At 38.2% G+C, this 23,288-nt stretch overlaps 1 protein-coding gene across 22 annotated transcripts in view; it reads left to right on the plus strand.

Annotated features, from left to right (window-relative positions):
• Dis3l2 (DIS3 like 3'-5' exoribonuclease 2) overlaps positions 1-23,288 on the plus strand; it is a 339,632-nt gene that overhangs the window by 149,392 nt on the left and 166,952 nt on the right. For 16 of the 22 annotated variants that reach the window (XR_013424398.1, XM_078018215.1, XM_040268004.2 and 13 more), the window contains 2 exons: positions 8,318-8,418; positions 11,798-12,045. Coding sequence is in view for 21 of the 22 variants with exons in the window: in XM_078018215.1 (XP_077874341.1) it covers positions 8,318-8,418; positions 11,798-12,045 (349 nt within the window). In the remaining variant the exon portion in view is untranslated. Of the gene's footprint in view, positions 1-8,317; positions 8,419-11,797; positions 12,046-21,640; positions 21,709-23,288 lie in introns of all 22 variants that reach the window. The other 6 variants (XM_078018224.1, XM_078018222.1, XM_078018221.1 and 3 more) reach the window with 2 other exon arrangements.

Here is a 23,288-nt window from a genome sequence, read left to right on the forward strand (position 1 = left end):
ATGGCTGGAGAAAGTAGATCACTAGGGGTGTGCCCTTGGGATTAATCTTATCTCTGCTTTCTGGCCGCCAAAAGGTGAGCAGCTTTCCTCAGCCTTGCCTTTCACCCTGATGTGAAATGATGGAGTCAGCTAATCATGGACTGAACCTCTGAAATTGTTGGCCCAAAATAAACTTTTCCTTCTGTAAGTTATTCTAGTCAGGTATTTTAATCACAGTGATGAAAATCTGACTAATGCAATCTGCCTCTTCTCTTTTCTCCATCCCTTGTACTTCTACCTTAATGGAACATTGAGGGTTACCATACTGTCCTTATGTTTCCTGTGAAGTTTTCCACTGTTACCTCCTATCAGTTCTCTGTCTACATTGCCATCTGGGAAATATTTACAAATTACAGATCCTAGAGACTTTCCACTAGTGGTAAGAATGGGCTATCATTCAAATATACCCTCCTACTAAAATAAGTAAAAATATTTGAATTTAAAAATCTTAAAACCTCATAGTGCTGATATTCATCATCAGGTTAAAAATGAAATCAAGAACCCAGATGACATTGTGGATTTGATCAGCAGTTATGGGGCTAGAAATAAAGCTCAGCTTCTTCACAAGACGGTGCGACCCCATAAGGGTAGGATTGAAGCAGACAAACTCTCTTAAGGACTTTTAGCCCAGGTTCAAGTTGACTGGAGCAACCAAGGAATCTCAAGTCTTGAGTTGGTTTAAGGTTCTGGTGATGCCTCTGGGTATCTGGCGAAATCAAGTGGAAAAATCTTTCAAAAGGAAGATTTCTGTAGTTATGGCCCCAGATAATTCAGTGACCAACACATAAATTACCAGGAACCCAAGGAAACCAGACTCCAAAGTCAGGAACTGTAAGAACCCATAAACAACAGAAACAATCCTTAAAAAACATTATCAGATGTCCCTCTATTTAAACAAATAAATGATAAGCCTGAAGATATTTGCAAGAATGGGAAACAATGAATTGTGGCATAGCAAATTGGAAAAGATGAAAAAAAAATCTTCTAAAACAGACAACAGAATAATGAAATAAAAACTCAGAGGATGATGAAAAGTATTTAGTAATTAGTTTGAAGAGAAAATTCAGTGGATAGGCTTATAGCAGATTGGGTAAAGTTGAAGAGACAATTAATGAACTGAAAGATAATAGGAAAAACTATCCAGAGTATACTGGCATGGAGAGACAAAGAGAAAATGCAAAAGAGTATAGAATGATAAGGTTTAAATAAATTTAATTGGAGTCCTAGAAGAAGATGAAACAGGAAATGGGCAAAGGTGAAATTTGAAGATAATGGCTAAGATCTTCCATATTAGGTAAAATATCAAATCATAGATATAAAACCAGTGATTTCTAAATAGAGTTAAAAAAAGTTTAAGTTTAGATATAGAAAAAATTACATAAAATCAAAGGCAAAAAGAAAGTCCTAAAGCAGCGAAAGATAGAGAGTGAGAGAGAGAGCGCGAGCGAGCGCGCTATTGATTTCTCATCAAATATAATCCTAATTAGGTTTTCTGTATAAAGTTTCAGTGGCTTTCCTTCCCTAAGGTATAAAATACAATCTCTTCAGATATCTTGTGGAGTCTTTCAGGGTCTGGTCTGTAGACCCATTTAGATATACACAGTCTTCCCTCTGGCTGGGTTTACCCTTGTTACATGCCTTTGCACACTCTACCCTATCTGGAGTGCTCCCAAGGCCTGTCTTCTTAGGCAGTTGCTACTTGGCCTTCCATTTCCAGCTTGGGTTCAGCTGCTCTGTCACACTCTACCCAGCTTCCTCTCATTGCCCTTGGGCTCACTGCTGGCCAGCACTTACCAACACCATGTGCTTTAAATATTTGTTTGCATCTTTGTTTTACTTCTAGCACATGAGCTTCCTCAGGAGGGAAGCAGGGTCATTTGCAGTGTCTGACATTCCACAGATATTCAGGACCTTTCCTGCTGACTCCAGCATTTCAGGGAGTCCTGTGGCCACTTAAGTAGTACCTCAATATAGGTTTCCCTGACCCTTCCCATCACACCTCATTCATGCTTGTGTGGGCACCACAATCAGCACCTGCTTCCCTGCATGCTGTCATCTCCTGGCTCTGCCTCTTCGTTACCGGTTTCCTTGGTGAAATTCAATAACAGTACCCACTTTGCCCCTAGCGTAAAGTTTGTGAATCAAATGAGGTAATGTAGGCAAACATACTGTGAAAACCCCTGGCACTGACAGTTTCATTAGCTTCATTTCACACTGAGAGACTTGCTTGGGCTGGGGATTTTGTGAAGAAAGGAACTTGTTCGTGTCCCCAAAGACAGTCCCTTTTCAGCCTTGTCCCTGGCAGGAGCTGCATATGGCCCATCTGCACTCATTATGCCTGGCAGGAATGTAGCACAGCAAGCGATTATTATAGTGAATGTGACTTTGGCCCTGTGAGGACTTGGGTTGTCACCTTTGTGTTTCAAAGGGAAGAGAAGCCCATAATGTAAGTTTTCCTAGTAGACTGATATTGAGAGATTTGAAAAGAGTATATTTTCATTTACAAATATGTATTGAAGTTTTCACTGAGTTCTATTTGTAAATTTTAAATTTCTGTGGCCTCTTCAGAATGTAGAGAGCTTGGATTTGTCAGTTTGCTGTTCTTTGCACAGGATAGATTGAAACACACCCTTTCGCCCAGTTACTTGTTTTTTTTTTTTTCCTTCACCTGCTCCCAACCTTTGTATCATTGTTCAATCATCTGAAAACTTGCTTGAAAAGTATTACTAATCATCAGACTTGTCAGTCTACCATTTCTGTAGGAGATAGCCAAGAATAATTTTTCTTACCAAAATAAGGTGTGGAGTTTGTACTTGTTATATGCAAGTGACAATGCCAACTCCAGCAAACTGGGGCATTTTTCTTTTTGAATGTTTAAATAGAAGTCCCAAGTAGTCTATAGAAAAAGACCAGAACTTCACTGGACCTTTTCTTCCTGTTTTTTTTTTTTTTTTTTTTATTGTTGGTCGTTCAAAACATTACACAGTTCTTAATACATCATATTTCACAGTTTGATTCAAGCGGGTTATGAACTCCCAACTTTACCCCGTATACAGATTGCTGTTTCACATCAGTTACCCTTCCATTGATTGACATATTGCCTTTCTAGTGTCTGATGTATTCTGCTGTCTGTCCTATTCTCTACTATCCCCCCTCCCCTCCCCTCCCCTCCCCTCCCCTTTTCCTGTTGTTTTTCTCAGGGAGTTTTGAAGAGTTGTTTGGTTACTAGTGTACCTAATTTTTTAACAATTCTATTTTAAATGAAGAATTTTAATAATTACTAGATTATAGAATTATATGAACTATATGGGGCTACAGAGATTTATAACTCTTTTTTTAATATTTATTTTTTTAGTTGTAGTTAAACAAATACCTTTATTCCATTCATTTATTTTTTGTGATGCTGAGGATTGAACCAGGGCCGCACCCGTGCTAGGTGAGTGTTCTACCATTGAGCCACAGTCCCAGCCTGATAGCTCTTACTTTAATACAGCAAAACCGAAGGCTGTGGGGACACATCTTTTCTCCCCCTTGTTGAGGACCACTGGCAGCTTGGCCTTGTTCTTACAGTTCATTGGTGTCTTGTTGTTCTGTCAAAGCTTTATTCTTGAGAGTCCATCAGAAGCTCTTTCCATTGAAGCCCGTTTTCTCACTCTGGACAGTTCACAGTGATGAAGATGCTAATCAGCATCCTTCTCAGAAAGTGCTGTCAAGTCTCACCCCTGTTCACTGTCACTGCCACTCTCCTGATTCAGTTATATACATCATTAGGATTAATTCTGACATAAAAGCACAGAAAATAATTTTCCCTAATTCAGTCCCCAGTACTTCCCCTTTTTCTCCCTCCTCCCTCTCCTGTTCCCTTCCCTCTTCTCTACTGATCTTTCTGCTATTTATAGTTTTTTTAAATTAGTGCCTTGGCGGGGATATACATATGGTGAGATTTACTGTGGAATATTCATGTATGTACATAGGAAAGTTAAGTCAGACTCATTCCACTGTCTTCCCCTGTCCTGTCCCTCCTGTCTTCACCTCAGTCCCCTTCCTCTACTCCACTGATCTTTCTTCTATTTTGATGGAATTCCTCTCCCTTTTTCTCCTGATTTTGAACTAGCTTCTGCATATCAAAGAAAACATTTTACCTTTGACTTTCTGAGTCTGACATATTTCACTTAGCATTATGGTGTCTCTTTCTATCTTTGATTCAGTTTCTGATTGTGTCTTCCCTAGGCTGTAACCATAGCTGTCCAAGATCTCTGCTTCTGTTGTTTTTTTCACTCTGAATGCTTCCAAATTCAGGGCCTTAACACATAAATGTGGTGTATAACTCTTTAAAAATTTTTTCTACATTTTTAATTGTTGTGTTATAGTTGTGCATAATGGGAGGATTTGTTGTTACATATCCATACATGCACACAGTATAACAATATAATTTAGCCAGTATCACTTCCCAGCACTTGCCCCTAACCTCTCCGCCTCCCATCCCTTAGTTCCTTTTGGTGTATAACTCTTTAAGAGGATACTTCTTTGGCTTTTAGCTTTATGGGATAGTGTCTGAGCTTGTCAATCTCTATGTCTGAACCTGTATGTTAGAAATTATGTTTTGCTGAGAATAGCTTTAAATCCTAAAATACCAATGGCTTAAATAAGAAAGAAGTTTGTTTCTCTCTCACACAAAAGAAGACCAGAGACAGGCAGGCTGGCACATGTAGGGTGGCTCCACATCTTCAGTTCATTCTTTTATGCTGCTCTGCAGGGTAGAAACACCTTTGTCCTATAGCCAGGACCAAGATGAGTGCTCAAGGGAGGTCCAGCTAACACATCTTCTTACCAGCCGGCAGAGAGGAGGAAAGAGAAGACTGGGTCTGTGCCCTCTAAAGATACTTCTCAGAAGTCACCTACAACACTTTCCACTGCATCTTTCTGATTAAAACTTGGACATGCCCCAGCAAGAAGGCTAAAGGATGTGGTCTTTTAGCTGGGCTGTCCCACTGAAAATTGAAGAGACTACCTAATGTGGCAGTGACATAAGCCTCAGCTCTATGGCCCATCCGACCTCTTGCCCAGCCTTGTTCCTCCCCTTATGCATCTCAAGCCTTTTCTAGCCAGCTTGGTGTCTACAGCCTGTTGGTGTCTACAATATATCTCTTCTTAGACCTTTACTGCATCAGCTGTCTCACAGAACTGGGCCTCTTGAAAGTTCTGGCCTTTGTCTTGGGTGCCCTTCAACATCCTTGTTTCTCTTTGAAACATGTTTATACATCCTTCAAGCCCCAGGCCACTTCTTCAGGGAATGTTTCTTACTTGCTCAGCAGTGGCAGCACAGTGCTCTGTACTTGTGCATATACCAGTGTGGAACAGTGGCAAAGCTTTGTGGACCTAACAGTTGAACAGATCTGGTTTGAATCTCTGGGGTGCACAGCATAGAAATTGTATATAAAGCCACAGCCCAGGCCTCACTTTTGAGTTCCACACTTTCATATTGAACTGCTTATTCAACATCATCCCAAGGTATATATATAACTACTTTTGAAACAGAACTCTTGATTTTACTTTGTTCTCTAGACTTTCCTTATTCATGCCTCCCTCAGCCTAGCTGCAGATGTCAGAAAACTGGAAACAGTTCTTCACTTCTCATGTCTAATAGCCCTTAGACTCTTATATTAAATACCCACCAGTATATCAGCTCAATTGCAAAATATGTCTTAATTCTGCCTCCAGAGTCTGCATCACAGCTCTGTCCTTCAATGCCTGGACTCCTGGAGTAATTCTTCACTGATCTCCTCACATCCACTCATAGCTTGCTCTAATCTTGCCTTGGTCATGCTATTCTTGCACAAAAGTCAGCTTCCCATTTAACATAGGCTTAGCTCGAGGTTCTTATCTCCTATAGTGCCCACCTGCCTTGACTCCTGTCTCCCTCTCATTCTCATGTCTTGCACTGCCTATTCTTGCTAATTGTGCTCCACCTTCCCAGTCCTATTTATAGTCCTTGACTGTGCAAAGAACTTTCTGTTTTTACCACCTTCCTGCCATTCCCTGCCTTGGGGTCTTTTGACCCCCTATTACTCTATATACACCATCTTCTTTTCTCGGCTTAAACGTTACTTCTACACAAGCCTTTCCATGATCGCTAACCTAAATCTCACATCCTTTTCCCTTCCTCCATAGGACTATTCTTTCCTTCTTATCCTTCATCACAATCTGTAATTTTATATTTATTGAGTGATTATTTATATAACATCATTTCCACATTAGCCTGTATGTTCCCTAAGGGCCGGGATCTATATCTTACAACTGAATCCTCAATGCCCTGTGCTCAATAAGTATACATGGAATAAATGAATAAATACATGATCTTGTGATTCAGTAATGCATTTGATTCTCTCATTAAACTGACAACTTTGCTCTTCAGTGTGGCAAGAAATAGTAGTAGTTGGAAACATATTAAGGTGATTCACCTTTCCAACTTGGCATTGTATTTCTTTATGTTCATTGACCGTAATATCTATGATTCTCACCTGCAAGGCTATAAACTTTGGTTTAATTTATTAGGATGTAACTATGAACAAAGCCTTATTTTTTCCAGGATAACCTTATGAATACAGAACCTATAGAGGTCATGTTCAGGTGTGATATCTGGAAATCATGCTTGGGCCCACTGCCATGGGTCGCCCTCTCTCTTTGGATCTAACCTCGTATAACCTTTGGAACAGAAGAGTCACTGTTGTATTGGGGTGGAATCTGAACTAATAGTCATTTTAAGATGGAACCATCAGTGACCATACTAGAAAGCTACTAGCCTTGGGTTTGGGCTGTCCTGGAAAAACCAGTTCTCTCCCTACCCTGAACGCATTTCCACAGCTTTTGAGACCAAAAGCTTACATGTCAGATTTCTAAGTAGCATGTACTCTTAATTTTATCTTCCTGTTCTTTCCTAAGTTACCTTATTTTCTACAGAGCACTGCAAGGTATATTATGGAACAAACAGATCCACAGCTTGTATTGTTTTGTTTTTGCCCCAAGATTATAAAAAAAAAAATGTTGTTCTGAAAGCATCTTATGATTTTGAAATTCTAGACTATGGCCTAAATTAAAAGATGAACTTGGATGACTATCCCTCTTTTACTGATGGATAACTCATCGATAGTAGAAAAGTTTGTGTTTGCATTTTCTTTTCAAAAGATAATGAAGATTCTGCTTTTAGTGGGCTCATCAGTATTTAGATTTTATATATGGAAAAGCACACAGTTGATCATTCTTTAGCTTAGTAGGTCAGATCATGTCAGTGTTTCCAGAGCATGCCCAGAACGGTAAAAGTTGGCCTTCAGCTGAGCCTTTGCTAGAGGCAGCCAGTCCTGAAAAGAATTTATTTATTTATTTTGGCCTTGGTTATGTCTAAATGATGATAAGTATGAGTCTCTCTGAAGTGGGTCCCACATGAATTTGGTTGTGATCCCTAGAACCTGCGATTCCAATATACTTGGATAGAGGGTAATTTTTAGTGGGGAGGAATCTAACGTAATAAATGAAAATACAAAAATTTTAAATGTTCAAAAGGTGTGTAATTTGCTGTTTTTATTCATGTGTATTTTTAATACTTCTGGTATGGAGCCTAATTGCCTCTTTCTCAGGAGATGTGGTTTTAGTTTCTTGGGTGAATGTGCATTTTATAAGTTTTTTAAGAAAGGAAATTAAACATAAAAGACTTTAAGTGCTTTACTCTTTATATAATGTCACTAAGAAATGCCAGGAAAATCAGGGTTGGGCTTTTTATTTATTTATTTAATAAATATAATAAATTTTCCACCATTTTGTTTGTTATGGCTGGTACCAAAGTTCTTTTAAAAGTTAACATTTATTTTGATTTTGTACTGTTTCAGCAGATGTGCTTTAATAAATTAACCTATCTCTATTCTTCATTGTGGGCTGGACAGTACTTAATATCTTTTTTTTTTTTTGCATTTTGATACACAGGTGATTTAGTTTAATTCAGCATATTAGATGTTCTCTGCTAGTATGGTGTTTAGCATGCGAATGATATAAAGTAGAGCAAATGTGGCCTGCTGAGCCAGGTGCTCAAAGTGAGCATTGATACAGATATGTGACATGATTGGCCATAGTCAAGTCATCCAACCACTGTGAGTGAGTGATGTGGGGTACTTGGTATCCAGAAATCTTTCCCAGTCTGAGTTTTCAAATCTTCAAAGTTGGTATGCCTAATGGATATTCATCTAATTGATCCCTGCTCTTCTTTTTCTTTGTCTTTCTAATTTAGGAAAAGAGGATGCTAATGCACCAGTTACAAAAGATGAGAGCACCTCCATGTCACAAGACACAAAAGCTTTATCAGAGAAGTCCCTGCAGAAATCAGCTAAGGTCATTGATTGCAGATTTTTTCCACTCTTCCAATGGTTATCACCTGAGCTACTTGTCAGTCTCGTGGGATTCAGTTAGGACTATAGTTAGTCAGTTAATCAGAAAAGTTAGTAGACTCAGGAAATTAGGAATGGGTCTTGTAACTTTAAACAAGTAAATGTGTATTCACTTCCCTATCTTTGTATAAAGGGCCAAGGCCTTTTCTTTAAGTATGTTTGGAGTTTTGTATTCTTTCTTGTTTATAACCCATGTACAATCAGGCATTTATGACTTCCAGTTTGGGTTATTGAAAGTGGAGCAAAGCCAGGCACAGTGGCACACACTGTAATCCCACGGACTCAGGAGACTGAGATAGGAGGATCGCAAGTTCACTTCTAGCCTAGGCGGCTCAGCAAACCCCTGTCTCAAAATAAAAAATGAAAACGGCTGGTTGAGCTCCTCTGGGTTCCATTCCTAGCACTACGAGCAATAAGTGAATGAATGAATAAAGTGAACTGAGAATTTAAGATACTGGGAGAAGTAATAGGAAAATCAACTCCTTTTAGATTTTAGTTTTTGCTTCAATTTTTTAAATTGTCATAGCTAATTCAAAAAATGAATTTTAATAATTCCTTTTTAGTTTTTTCAAAGTATTCAATTTAGTTATCACATAATTATTTTTTTACATTCCTGTTTCATTTTTTTGCACAATTTTATTAAAAGCTTATGTATGTTAGTAGCATCCTCAGATGTAGGATCAAATACAGCCGACTCTGGCTATGCAGATAACTCATGGTGGCAGAAGGCAAAGTGACGCAAGGGCAAAGAATTGAGTGGCATCATAGTGTGAGACTTCATGTACCAGAGGTATCTTGTCAGTGTGCCTGACCTGGGAATGCAGTGTGCCACTCGCCAGCCAGCTGGTTAGGAGAATCTCGCCTACATATTGACCTGAACAATTTCAAGTTTACGTATGTTACTCCCACTGCCATTCAGTTATCCAGATCTTTATTTCAATAGGCATTTCGAGGACTAACCATGTTCCAGGCAATGTGCTAGGTGTGGAAGATTATAATGACTGGGTGGCTAGGGGCTGCATCTGGCTCCTACACCTGTTTCATTTTACCTGTGCAGAGTTTTAAAAGTTTGACTTCATAACTTACGTTAAACAAACATACAGAAAGTGTTTCCATAAAAAAATCATGCTTCTAGCTTCTTTTTCAAACAAACATCTGGCTATACTGGGCCACATTTCTAAATGACTATGGTAAGAGCTGAATAGAGCAACCCTCCATCCATAGAACTTGTATTCTGTGATTTGCTACTGCCCTCCAATTGTGCCCACCCCTTCTTCCCATCCTCTCCCCTTTTCTTTCTCTCCCTCTTGGATAACATTTTTTTTTAATGAATTCAATCTAAAATTACAAGGCAGGGCAGGTGGCACACGTCTATAATCCCAGGGACTTAGGACGCTGAGGCAGGAAAATCACCAGTTTGAGGCCAGCCTCAGCAATTTAGCAAGACTCTTGTCTCAGAATTTCAAATGGACTGGGCATGTAGATCAGTGGTAGAGCACCCTTGGGTTTGATTTCTAGTACAAAAAAAATTTAAAAAGTAAAAAATATCAAATAAAATAAAATTACAAGGTAAGCAGCACTTATATGCCAAGCTTATGCTCTGCCTAAAGCTAACTTCATATGAACCACAGGTTCAAGCTGCTTTCTGCATTTCTGTGCTATCAGAAATTAAACCAGGATGCAAGGACTTCTGGGTCAGACAAGATAGCATGGCTTGATCTTTTTGCTCCTCCCACTAAGGACATCTATAAACCCTGGTTTTGGGGGTGGGGGCAGGAAACCCCAAGGGAACTTGAAAGGGTAAAAGAAGAAGGAACACTTGTTAGGGACCTCCGGTCTAAAGAAACTACATAGAGACAGGGACTTTACAGTCCTACCATTAGAAGGTGTTTCTGAATCTCAGCCTGGCAATGGCCAGATAAACTCAGGTCTGTCCAGGAAACCTCCATCTCAGAGATACCAGGCAAGGCCAGCAGCATCTGTGAAGGAGTTGACTGGGAGCCCTGATAACAGTGAGTGATCATGAGAAGGGCTTTCCTTTCCCCTTAGGCCTGAGAGGCCTCTCCCCACTGAGAGACATTGGGCATCTGAGTGGCTCTACCAAAGGAGATCCTACTCCAAGAAGCACCTGATACAGGAAGCCTCTTTGTCCTATGGGCCAGGGATTCCCCTCTCTCACCTCGAGGCACTAGAAAGCATGAGGATACCAGTAAAAAGGATCTTGCCACAACAAACGACCTGGTGGGCAAGGCCCCTTTGTCCTCACCCAGAGCAACTCGGAAATTATGAAAGCTGTTTGAAGGGGAATTCTACCATATTAGGTGTGCAATCTGGGAAGTCTCTTTGTCCTTGGGGACTGGAGACTATTCTCTCACATCCAGAGACATTGGACAGATAGTCAGGTAGTGCCAGTAAGGAGATTGTGCCACAAACAGGAAATCCCTAAATGGGAAGCCTCTTTGTCCCTGCAGGCTAGAGAGTACTCTATTCCACACTTTTCAGGTGCCCTGGCCTGGAGAGTCCCCTAATTCCTCACAAGCAGCATCAGTAGAGAACCAGTGGGAATCCCAGTGGCACCATGTAAACCAAATTTTGCAAAATAATACTGCAGAGACCCTGAAAACAAAATTGTCATTGCAGTCTCAGCCCGCAGCAATAGGCCAGGATCTGCATGCTAAATAAACCTCAATACTGTGACTGCCTAGCATGAAAGAGTTAAATAATACCAGCATCTCCTAATGTCAATAGCCAGAAAGTTCAGGATTCAAACAAAGACCAATCATCATACCAAGAACCAGGAAAATCATAACTTGAGAGAGAAAAGGTATAACTTATACCTACATGAAACCATTGATGTTATGACCAGGCTTCACAATGACCATTATGAAGATGCTTCAGCAAGCAATGGAAAATTCTCTTGAAACATTTGAGAAAATAGAAAATCTCAGCAAAGAAGTTATAACTTAATAAGAATAGTAATTTATATTTAATAACATTTTTAAAGCATTTATGTATTGTTCATAGAGTATGCTGGTATGTCAATGTGAGAAAAGTATAATGCAGAACAAATACCTGGAGCTATACCTATCTTCTGAAGTCTCACTTTTCTTCATAAGACATAGATTACAGTTATAAAAGCACTTTGATGTAATTTATTGATGTACTGCATAGTTTTTTCCCTTGGATGTATATGCTTAAATTATTGCAACTTATTGATTACTTACTGCTGGACTCTGCTAGTTGATCAGATAATATCCTCCTGACTTCACCTGATACCCAGTTCTACAGATGAGCAATACTGACATTATCTTTGGTATTTTCAGGTGGTTTACATCTTGGAGAAAAAACATTCCCGAGCAGCCACCGGCATCCTCAAACTGTTGGCTGATAAGAACAGTGAGCTGTTTAGGAAATATGCCCTGTTTTCTCCCTCAGACCACCGAGTGCCTAGAATTTATGTACCTCTCAAGGACTGTCCCCAGGACTTTGTGACCCGGCCTAAAGATTATGCCAACACATTGTTCATCTGCCGCATCGTGGACTGGAAGGAGGACAGCAATTTTGCGCTGGGGTAGGTGATCTCTGGCAAGAAAAACCACTGGTCACAGGAAAGAACTCAGTTTAAGGCACTTTATACTAACTTTTTATGAATTTTAGTTATTGTTTCTTTATTAAAGCCAAGGTATGTGGTTCTGAGTCCAGAAGTTACCCTTACTTCACTTCAACTAGTTGCCAACAGGTTCCTTGAATTACCAAACAGTAGCCTTTTTGTTTTTGTTTCTGGCATAAAATATAAGCACATTCTGAGCCTCTACAGTTTCCTGTTGTGTCATGAATCCTATTCATATTTGTGTTCTGCAGCAAATTCATTGCATCAAATAGCCAGTTCTTTCCTTTCAGATGCTTTTTTAAAATATGCAAAGTCCAAGCATATTCAGGAGACCTCCCAGTTTCTTCGCTTTAAAGAATGAATATGAAGTCTTGTTTGAATGGTGTACTTTTTGGTGTTGATCTTGCAGTCAGTTTGATTAGTGCCAAAGGTTTCACCTTAGCATTAAAAGCTAAATTATTACTACTGAAGGCAGGAAGAAGAGTGCCATGTTTTTGTGGAAGCTGTCAGAAATCAGCCTAACTTAAGTCTTAGAGATGGTCATTTAATTTTTATTTTAAGAAACTGGTAGACTTCACTATCTGATCAAGTGCTATGACTATTTTCTTATAACTAGCAATCACTTTGAAAGAAAAATAATATTGTTTTTGTTGTATCTTTAGGTCTTTATTATGAATGATGTCTGACTTTTGCTTCATAGGAAACGGCAATGAAAGGTATACAATATAGAAGAGTCTTTCCTGACATTTAACTCTTAGTCCAGTATAGTAGCTTGCTGGTTGGTTATCTGACTTATACAGAATGGATCCTCCTGGGAATGTTCTGTGGTGATGTGAGGCAACACTGAACGGATGGCCACAGTGTGCTGCTTTTACCAGGCTTATTCTGCACTTAGCTTCTTATGCCTAGCCATGTAATCCAAGTCATACTGATGTTAAGAAATACCCCAGAGCCACTTTTCAGTTATGTGAAGATCAGTGTGATTTCCTTGAACTCAGAGCCTCTTAGGAACTGTTGAACTTTCTTTTTTGCTCTAAAATGGTGCGATTGCAGTGTCATTATTTTTAAACTTAACTCATTATCCAAGAGTGATGTCAACCTCTTGAGCCCCAAGTAATCCTTTTCACAGGCTTGCCCGTTTCTCACCATCAAATCAAAAGGTCTGATGGTGGCCTCTGGTCACAGGAAAGAACTCAGTTTAAGGCACCTTTATACTAACTTTGATTATGCTGCCACACTGTTTGACAGTGAGAAGGGAAGTCTTTCACATCACACCAGGAAACCCAGCCTTGTCCTTTATCTGCCTTTCTGCCTGAGCCCTTTGTGCATTCTGGATTGGACTGCTGCCTTAGTGTTCAGGTTGTAAGGGTGTAGTTAGGAAATCTTCAACCAGGAAGTTCTTATGTTTCTGTTTCTGTTATTACTCTAATGATCCTGTAAGTTCTCTCATACAACTGAACCCTTGCTTCATCAGCACCCTGGTCAAAGGGTAGATGCAACAACAACCAAAAGGGAGTTGAGCCTTTGAAGCAACAAACACCTTTGTTGGATCCAAAGAAAGAATATTTTATTTTATTTTTTTAAACCTTTATTTATTTATTTATTTTTATGTGGTGCTGAGGATCAAACCCAATGCCTCGCACATGCTAGGTGAGCACTCTGCCGCTGAGCCACAACCCCAGCCCCAAGAAAGAATATTTTTAAAATATGGTAATCATGTATTGTCATGTAATTTTCAAAATAAAATTTTAAGATAATCAAATGGAAAACTGTGCTTCTTCTCTACCTTCTTAATATAAAGACATTGTAGTTGTGTTTTATGGAAATATGCCTTTTAAAATCTTTGTGGACATGAATAACTGATTAGAGCAAATTAAAACATCTTTGTGGAAATAGAGAAAATATATTTTGAATAATAAAACCTGGCAGGTTTTCATGAAGAAGCTCTCAGATGATGCTGTCACATGAGGGGTGAGGGCTGCAGCTGCTGGGCAAGGCGGTGGTCGCCTTGATGTGCTGTTCTGGCTGTCAGTTACTGATCTTTAGGAACTTAAACCACAGTTTTCCGTGCTGAACGTGCTGTGCTGACTGCTGAGGTTTCTTCCCTCATCTTTGCCTGGCATTGACCAGGCAGTACTTGTGGTGCTGTGAGTGTGTGTGTTCAGCTTCAGTGTACACTGTGCCTACAAGTCAAGTAGAGCTAATATGGTTTGCTTCTGAATTTCTTCCCTGCCCCTGCATCTCTGTCCTTAATGATACTGTGCATCTTCTGTATGTGTTATTACTACTAATTAATTACATCTTAAAATTATTTACCTCTCTGTAGTTAAATTCAGTTCTCCCGACAGGTTTTTATCAGCTGTATGTCATGTGCTATGCCTTATTATGTGAGAAGCACAAAGATGAACAGCTATATTTTCTTTATTCCAAGAAACTATAATGCAGAAGGACTTAAATGGCATAGGGATTATTTGATTATAAGAAATGAAATCCCTTTCTTATAATTTAAATAAAAGGGAATTACTATGATGGCTTTCCTATATCCCAGGGCAGGAAATGGATGTGGGCTCATGAGAAACTGAGAACTAACATGCAACAAAGGATCACAGCTTCTCTCTCAGCCACTCTGACCAGCCCAGGCACTACTTGATAGAGATCCCTTTCTGTCATGGACTATGTCATTTGGCATATCTCTGCACAGTAGCCATCTATATGCTTAGTAACATCCATGGCTACATACTCATGTCTAGATTATTGCCCAGAATTCCTGAGGTAGAATATCTTATTGATCTAGCTTGAGACAGGTATTTACCCTGGCCAGTAGTTTTACCCAGTGGTGGGGTCCAGGCTCCCTCAACCCACTGCCCAATTAGCAGAACTGTGGGACTCAACACCCTAGGCAGGAGCGCGGATAAAGAAGATGAGTTGAATGGCCCATCTCTCTGAGCTCCAACTGTAGTACAAAAAAGAATGTTGTAACTTCTTCCATAGAAACGAAATAATTTTCTGGAAGTGAAGGAGGTATGTGAAGGGAGAAATCCAGGGTCAGAAGATCTTTACTAAACAGAAGATCTTTACTAAAAGATCTCTTGGACTGAGAGTACAGTGGGGATGGGAAGGGACACAACCAGCAGCCAGAATCTCTATAAGCTAATTCAGGAAGACACGGGAGGTAGGAGAATCTGAAATGAAGAATCCACTATGGAAGAAAGAGGAGGAGTGAAAGATTCAGAGGAGATTAAGAAGGTAAATACTCCCAGATTCGATAACTGATTAGAATGGGGCACAAAGGAGAAAAAACAATCATAGAATCTTGTGAACTACAGGCTTCAGACTTGGGTGGGAGGGCAGATGCTGGTGGGATTACCTGAGAGCAGCCCTGGCCCCCACCTGCCTTTGCTTATGCCTCAGTGCTTGCTACTTCCCTGGCTGACTGCTCCTAGCTCCAGACTCTGCACACTGTACTTCTTTGCCAGCGGAGACTCTCCTCTCCAGAGTTTGCTCCATGAAATACTCAACTTTTAAATTCAACTCAGTTGTCTGCTCAGAACATCTTCCCTGTAGGCCTTCTTTTGGGGGTACTCCTATACCTTTCCAGAGTAACCATTGGTGTAGCTCTCCCATGTGTGGACTGCAGTTCCTTTTAAGTATATTTACTTGGCTGTGAACTTCTTTAAGATGAAAATATTTTTGGACAAGACTGGTCAGGTGAATAAATGGAAAGGAGTTGATGATCTTGAGGTCTTGAGCCAGTTCAGCTAGGAAAGTAGAACATAAATTAAGCTAGAAAACAGGAGGCATTTGGAACAGAAAATGATGAGAACCAAGATTCTGTGGCTTCAGAATAAACACTTGATAGGTGTATACAGCATGCAGCAAGTATACAAATCGGATGCAGAGTGCCAGGTTAAAAGATACAGATGTTTAAACAAAAAGTCTGGATAGAATGCACACATTGCCTATCTGATGTCAGTAATTTAGAAGGGTCCAGGAGGAGACCATTGATTTCTGGCTTCATGTTCTCTGTAAACATTGCTGCTCTGGCAGTCAGTCCCACAGGTACTTTGGTGTCTCCATTAAAGGAGAACTTAAAGAATATTACAGTATTGGAGACCTCTGGTTAGGAAGTTATTTTCCATCTTACTTTTAAAATTGTCATGAGAGCTGTTACTTGAGCCTTATTCTCTTCTCTGTATATCACATTTACCACTTTTTCATGAATTTCAATCTTTTAGTGCTATCAAAAACCCAAAGGTAGTCTGTTCTTGGTGAGCCCTTGCTGGCTTTTAGGGATGACTGCTTTTTGTCATACATCACAATAAATTTAATACTTTTGATATTTAGTACTAGACTCTTGGTCAGGATAATTAAAAAGTCACATTGGCATCTTTGTTGGAATGATTTGTAATTATATCAGATTTACAGTTTTAAGAGCTTCCCAACCCTCTTAAATCATCTTTCCTTTTAGAAACTCATGCAGTAGCCCTCATGCCTGTGTTACTCCTGCCTTGGTGGAATATGCTATCGTGGAGTCCAGAGCTCACAGTCCCAGCCTTCCTGCCAGGAGGTTGTGAGCATGGAGGTTTCATGATCACTTTCTCCTAGATTTGTTATGGTTTATTCTCAAATATGTAAGGATAAATCTTGAAAAAAAAAGTTTTATAGCAGCTACTGTGAGAAACAGTAGCAACACTGAAGGCTAACTGAAGATGTAAGATGTAAACTAACCTGGAGCAAACTGGCATGTTCATGTTATTTTATCTGCCAAACTCTAATGGCTATGGGGGTTGGGAGAAGAGAGAAGATGAATAGGTCAGCGCAGAATGAGAAATTTTGGTTTGAACCTGGGATTGCCTCGTCTTAATGGAAGGCTATTGGAATGAGATATAGAGATTTTGTCGTTGTGCTGCTGGCTTTTATGAATGAAGGACAACAGAGTCTATGGAAGCCAAGAACGAGACAGGATGAAAGCAGAGGATGGGAAGTTCTGATTGCCAGGTGTGTGGAGAAGGAAGTGTGTGGGGGCTTTGTCTCCCAGCTTTGCTCTGTGGGGCCAGTTGGCAGATACTCGGTGACAGGCAAAAGTAAATGCTTTTGCTCTTCTACTCAGTTTTGATAGGTACTGAATTCTTTTAGGGGTAGATATGAATTGAAGTGGTCACACATTAAATAAGTTATATATACTAGGAAAATGAAAAAGAAACCAGGTAGATAGAAAAAGCAAATGGAAAATTAGTGTTTTTTATGGAAGCGTTGCTTCTAAGATGAGCCCACTGAAAAATAACTCTTCAATCATTCCCCCTGCACAGAAGGAATATTTCACCTTTCCTGAACATATCCCTTATTTAAAGAACCTTCTGAGGGAAAGGTTGAGTTGTGTGATGCCAGGAACTTTAAGTCCTTTTCAGGGGCGTGGCTCTAGCTGGCTAGTGGATAAAAAGCCAATCAGGCTGAGGAGGGGGCTCTTTTTTGGTGATTGTTGGGCTCCACCTGCTGGTCTACAATGCTCAGCTTTGGAAAAAGCCACATCTTGCAAACCAAGAGCATCCTGGTCAAAGCAGAGCAAAAGTCAAAGAATGGAGGAGGATGGTCCTGGTGTCACTTGGTTTGTTTCCCAAGAACCACTGTATACAGGCACTTATACTTCTTCCCAAATCGCTGTCCCCACCTGCAAATTCTAGTGCTCTTTTTTCAAAGTATTAAAGGAGACCTGCAGATGCCACCAACCTTCTTGTGCTCTCTGGGACTGGTTCCAGTCTCTTCACTGATCCTACGTAGCAACACTGATTCACTCTCAAGCTTCAGGGTCTTTCCTAAAATCATTCAGTACTGTTGGACCTTCTTCCCGTTTTTTTTTTTTTTTTTTGTCTGTTTTCACTGATAAAACACTTTTTCTGAAGTCATTGTTCCTTACTTGCTACTTTCTATTGTGTCATATTATTGAGCTGGAAGAAGGTAAAATAACTTGGTCTCTCTTCCTGATTGTAGAAAACACACAGCCAATGGTGTTGCGTCTTTGTCACATATCTTGTTCAAGTCTTGTTCACCTTGTGTTCTTACTGAGGTTCTGGGCCGTATGTTCAGCCAGTGTTGACTCCTCCCCACACCTGGCTTTTCAGGGACTTGATACCATTTTGCATATTTGAGTGAGTTTCAGCATGAACCAGTGTGCATGGGAGCATTTATTTAAGAGCAGTAATGATAGTGGTGACCACTACAAGAATGTGTGACCTGTGCGTAGCCTAGTTTTAAGGCCAAACTTTCTAAGAATATTTAGAAGAGGAAAGAGATGCATAGCCAAGAGCACTAATACTGACTGGTAAATGTTCTTGTTTTCTTTAAGAAAAACAGGCTGATTTGAAGGACTGTTTTTTTCATAGTTTCTTCTGTCTAGTTTTTATTTCCGTATCACCCAGGACAAGTCAGTTTGATGCTTATCTCTATAGAATATTTATATAGACACTCCCTAACCCCTACCTATCAGCTGCAGAAAGCTGGGAATGTTTCAAGCATTATCTGGACGTCCTTCATGTGAGTGGGAATAGTGTTGGTAGAAGAGCTTTGGTGAGTGAAAAAAACTTGAGGTGATGAACATTGTAAATTTCTCTGAAGAAAGCTTTCTTCCTCATAACTGTTTATTATTGCAATATCAAAATTAGCTTAGGGCCTGGGATTGTGGCTTAGTGGTAGAGCGCTCATCTAGCACATGCAAGGCCCTGGGTTCAATCCTCAGCACAACATGAAAATAAATAAACAAAATAAATTTGCAGATAGATCATTGAAATTACATTTTTAAAAAAATTAGGATAAAATTTTTAATTTTTTGAAATATGTAATGAATATTATTAAAATTATTCGGACATATACTATAGACAATGGAAATTTTCTAAAATGTCACCCCAGAAATATTCACTTGGTTTGGTATATATTTAACTAAAATACAGTTTTAAAATTTTTATTTATTTTTATTTTTTTAATGAACGAAGTATATTTCACAGACCAAAGAACAAAATGTGACACGTAATTTTTGGAGCCTCATATTAAAACCAACCAATGGAATCACCTCCCAGATTAAGAAATATTAACAATATCACCAATACTGTGGATCTATTTGTGTTTTTTCCCTAGAGTTAACTAGTGTCTCAAATATGCTAATCAAAATATGCTTTTAAAATAATCTGTATTTATGTCATTAAATAATGTAACTTAGTTTTGCTTGGTTTTGAACCTTACGAAAATATCATATTACATATATTCTTCCGTGACTTGCATTTTTAAACATGTTTCTAAAATATTTTCCTATATTTTACTAACTTTAATGCATATTTTCATTTCCTGAACTACACCACAATTTATTTATCTAGCAGTGAGCATTTGGGTTAAATTGAGATTTTTATTATTACAAATAATGCTCCCATAAACATTCAAGTGCTCACTAAAGTTTCTAGTCTTTGCTTAGGAGTGAAATTACTGGATCATATGTATGTATGTATTTAACTTTACAACTTTGTAGCCAAAAACTGTTTTCCAAATTGTACCCATTTTTAGTCCATTACTAAGAGAGTGTCTTAAAAGAGTTTTCATTTCTTTGTTCTTATCAACATTGATATTGTTAGACTCTTCACTTTTTGTCCATTCATTGCAATTTATTTTTTCCTAATTACTAGAGATAGAACATCTTTTCATATATTTGTGTTCAGATGTTTTCTGTTCTAGAAAAATGTCTTCATGTCTTTATTGATCTTTAAAAATTTTTTATTTAGATATTTTTGATTTGCAGAAATTGTCAAAATAATACTGAGTTTCTGAATATATCCTTTACCCATCTTCTCCTCTGTTAACATCTTATATTACAATAGGATATTTGTCACAATTAAGGAGTTAACTTTAGTACAAGACTATTAAATTATATAACTTAGCACATCTTACTAGTTTTTTCACTAATACCATTTTTCTGTTCCAGAATTTGGTTCAGGACCCCACATTGAAATTAAGTGTAACATCACAGCAGTATCTCCATTTCGTCATAGTTCCTTAGTCTTGTCTTTTATGAACCAAGAATGGGCACGACAGTTTTTATTAGATTATGATTATTTTTCTATAATTCTTGAATTGGAAAAAAAAGTCATGATATTAAAGGAAACTTAGAAAATAGAGAAAAAGTCATTCATAATCCTTCCTCTAAGGGATTCTATTTCAGTGAATACATAATTTAAACTATACCATACATATTATTTTATGTTTTTAACATTTTATGTCATAGTTATTTATATCTTCAGAATGATTTTTCTAGAATGCATAATAATCAATTGGACAAACATGCCATTATTTAGTATATCATTTATATATTATTGGAAATCTGAATAACTTCTTTTACTTCCTTTCAGCTCTAAGTTTTTTTTTTAACAAGATTTTTTTACAGCTGTTTTAGATTTACAGAAAATTGTCAAGATGGTATAATTCTCATGTATGTCCACCCCAAATAATTTCCCAAAGTATTAACATGTTAGTGTGGTATATTTGTTGCAATTAATGAGCCAATATTGATACATATGAACAAAAGTTTATACTTTAATCAGATTTCGTTATTTTTATTTTTGACAGTAGCAGTGGCAGTTTCAGTAGTAGTAATAGTATTGATCTAAACTCCTTTTTCTCTTCCAGGATCCAGTATTACATTTAATTATCTTGTCTCCTTGGGGTCTTATAGCTGTGAGAATTTCTTATTTCTGAAAGGCAGAGTAGCTTGAAATGTGCTTTTAAGAAAACACCAGATATTTCAGTGTGACATTATAATTGTCCTAAAACAGCTGTTGCCATCTTTTCTGACAGTGAATAGAAGACATAGAAACTACTTAGGAAGCTATAGCATTTGAACTATATTGCAAGAAAGGGAAAGTTATATTCATTATTCATTTTAAATAAAATTTACCCCAGAATTAAATTTAAAACATAAAAACAAACTCTCTTGCAAGACAAATACACAAGGTATATGTTAGTTCCCTTGTGGATTTTAGTTTTGTTTAGATTCCAAGGTAGTCTGGTTTTTAGGGAGAGAGCAGAGTTTATGAGTGAGTATATTGCATTATTGTTTCTGGGGCACCTAAGGCCTGAAAAGCTTGGGCTCTTTCAGTATGCTGACCTGTTAGATATTTTATCTTGGACAAATTCTTTAGTCTGTGCTTCTATCAAGTATATTCCAGTGAAAATCTGTAATGAATTTATTTAAATAAGGCACTTGAGAAATGTTCTCTGAAACTTAGTAAAATAAATGTTAATTAAGGCTAATAGGAACTTGGAGTCATTGATCATATTTGGAAACCATAACTCAAATATAATTTTGTCATTATAAATTATGTTGTAATTTCAGTAAACTAATTAAAATTCTAGGACTTAAAACTAGTGAAAATTTTGCCAAAATACAAAGCATCAAATGAGAAAAAAATCTTTTGCCTTTAGGTCCAATGACTGATTTGACTTGTTCTTATAATAGTATTACATCTATCACCTCACCTGCTAGCTTTTGTCTTCCTTTCTCTTTGCCTTTACATTATAGGTGTGGGTCCAGTATCAGTGCTGGTTGCCTTTATGAGGTTTGCTGAGTTCTGGATCCACCATCTCTTGGTAGGTCTTAGTTTATTATCTAATAGTTTTAAAGAAAGGATTTGTGAGAGGTATGTTCTCGAATTCTTGAATTTGGATATCTTTATCTTCAAAATCCAGTGGTACCCTCCCTAGAATGTGGTTCAGTGGTGATTTTGTGTGTTAATTTTTCCTGAGACAATTTTTCTGTCTGTAAATTTAAATTTTATTTCAGGAAAGTTGTCTTTATAGGTTTTTGTTGTTTCTTTGATTGATTGATTGATTGATTGACGGTCTGATTTTGTTTCTTTGAAATGCAGTCTTACTGAGTTGTATAGGCTGACCTCATACTCCTAATCCTGCTGCCTCAGCGTCCTGATTACTCAGCCTCCTGTTCCTGGGATTATGAGCACCTGACATGGCAACCAGTTAGGAAGATTGTCTTAACTGATATCTTTGAAAATTATTTCTATTCCTCATATCTAGATGCTTCCTTTAGAAGCAAAATTACAAATGCATAAGGAATAAATCAATCACTTTGGGACCACTGTTACTTTTATTTTAAAATAAGTTTATTTGAATAACAGCATTGTGATAGTGCAGCAGCTGCTCTGGTAACTGAGATGGCTACTAGACAATTAACAGGCAGGTAGCATGTACAGAATGGATATGCTGGACAAGGGATGATTCATGTTCTATGCAGGACAGAGCAGGATGACACAGATTCATTACTTTATTCAGAATGGCATGCAGTTTAAAACTCAAGAATTGCTTATTTCTGGAGTTTTCCATTTAATAATTTCCAACCATGGTTGACCACTGATTAACAGAAACCTCAGAAAGCAAAACCATGGGTACAGGTGTCTGCTATTATGAGTTCTTCCTGGATTTTAGTATTGTATTTCAAAAGTTAGGTATTATAAAATGCCTTTTTGTCCATATTTTTAGTCTCTTTTCTACTTTAGATCTAAGGAGATAATTTTTGGCCATATATATATTCTTACCAGCTTCACAAAGTGAAAGTAGGGTGGTCATGGTATTCTAGATCTGCCTCTCATACACTGTCCTGAGATACCCACCACATGTGAGAATGTGTTCCTTTTCATGTTACTGTACAAGATATATGTCGTTGTTTATTCTTCTCCCAGCAACTATGTATGCTAATTAATGAATTGTTATTTGTTATTTTTAATATTACTAGATAGAATTATATGAAATAATGTTTTATAGCTTAAAAATCCAATATTGACAATTTCATGTGCCTCAATATCATGTATGATTATCCTCTTTATGTATTACTTGCCATTCTTGAATCCTTTGCTTCCAAGTCATCACTCACTGGCTTAAACTGAATATAGCTTTTTTAAGAAAGAAGTTGGTATAGTATGTTTTGTGTCTGTTTATATTAGTCAGGATTCTTGTAGTCTCAGTCAGAAGAGTCATTGTTATTATAAAGGTGAGTGTTAGAGGACAAGGTTAAAAATGTTGTGACTAGTAGAACTGAGCCCAGTGGCACTTGCCCATAATCCCAGCTGCTCTAGTGCCTGAGGCAGGAGGAGTACAAGTTTGAGACCAGCATGTGCAACCTAGTAAGCCCCAGTCTCCAAGTAAAATGCAAAGAA

The sequence above is a fragment of the Ictidomys tridecemlineatus genome, chromosome 7, assembly GCF_052094955.1.
Source record: "Ictidomys tridecemlineatus isolate mIctTri1 chromosome 7, mIctTri1.hap1, whole genome shotgun sequence".
Taxonomy (NCBI): Eukaryota; Metazoa; Chordata; class Mammalia; order Rodentia; family Sciuridae; genus Ictidomys; species Ictidomys tridecemlineatus.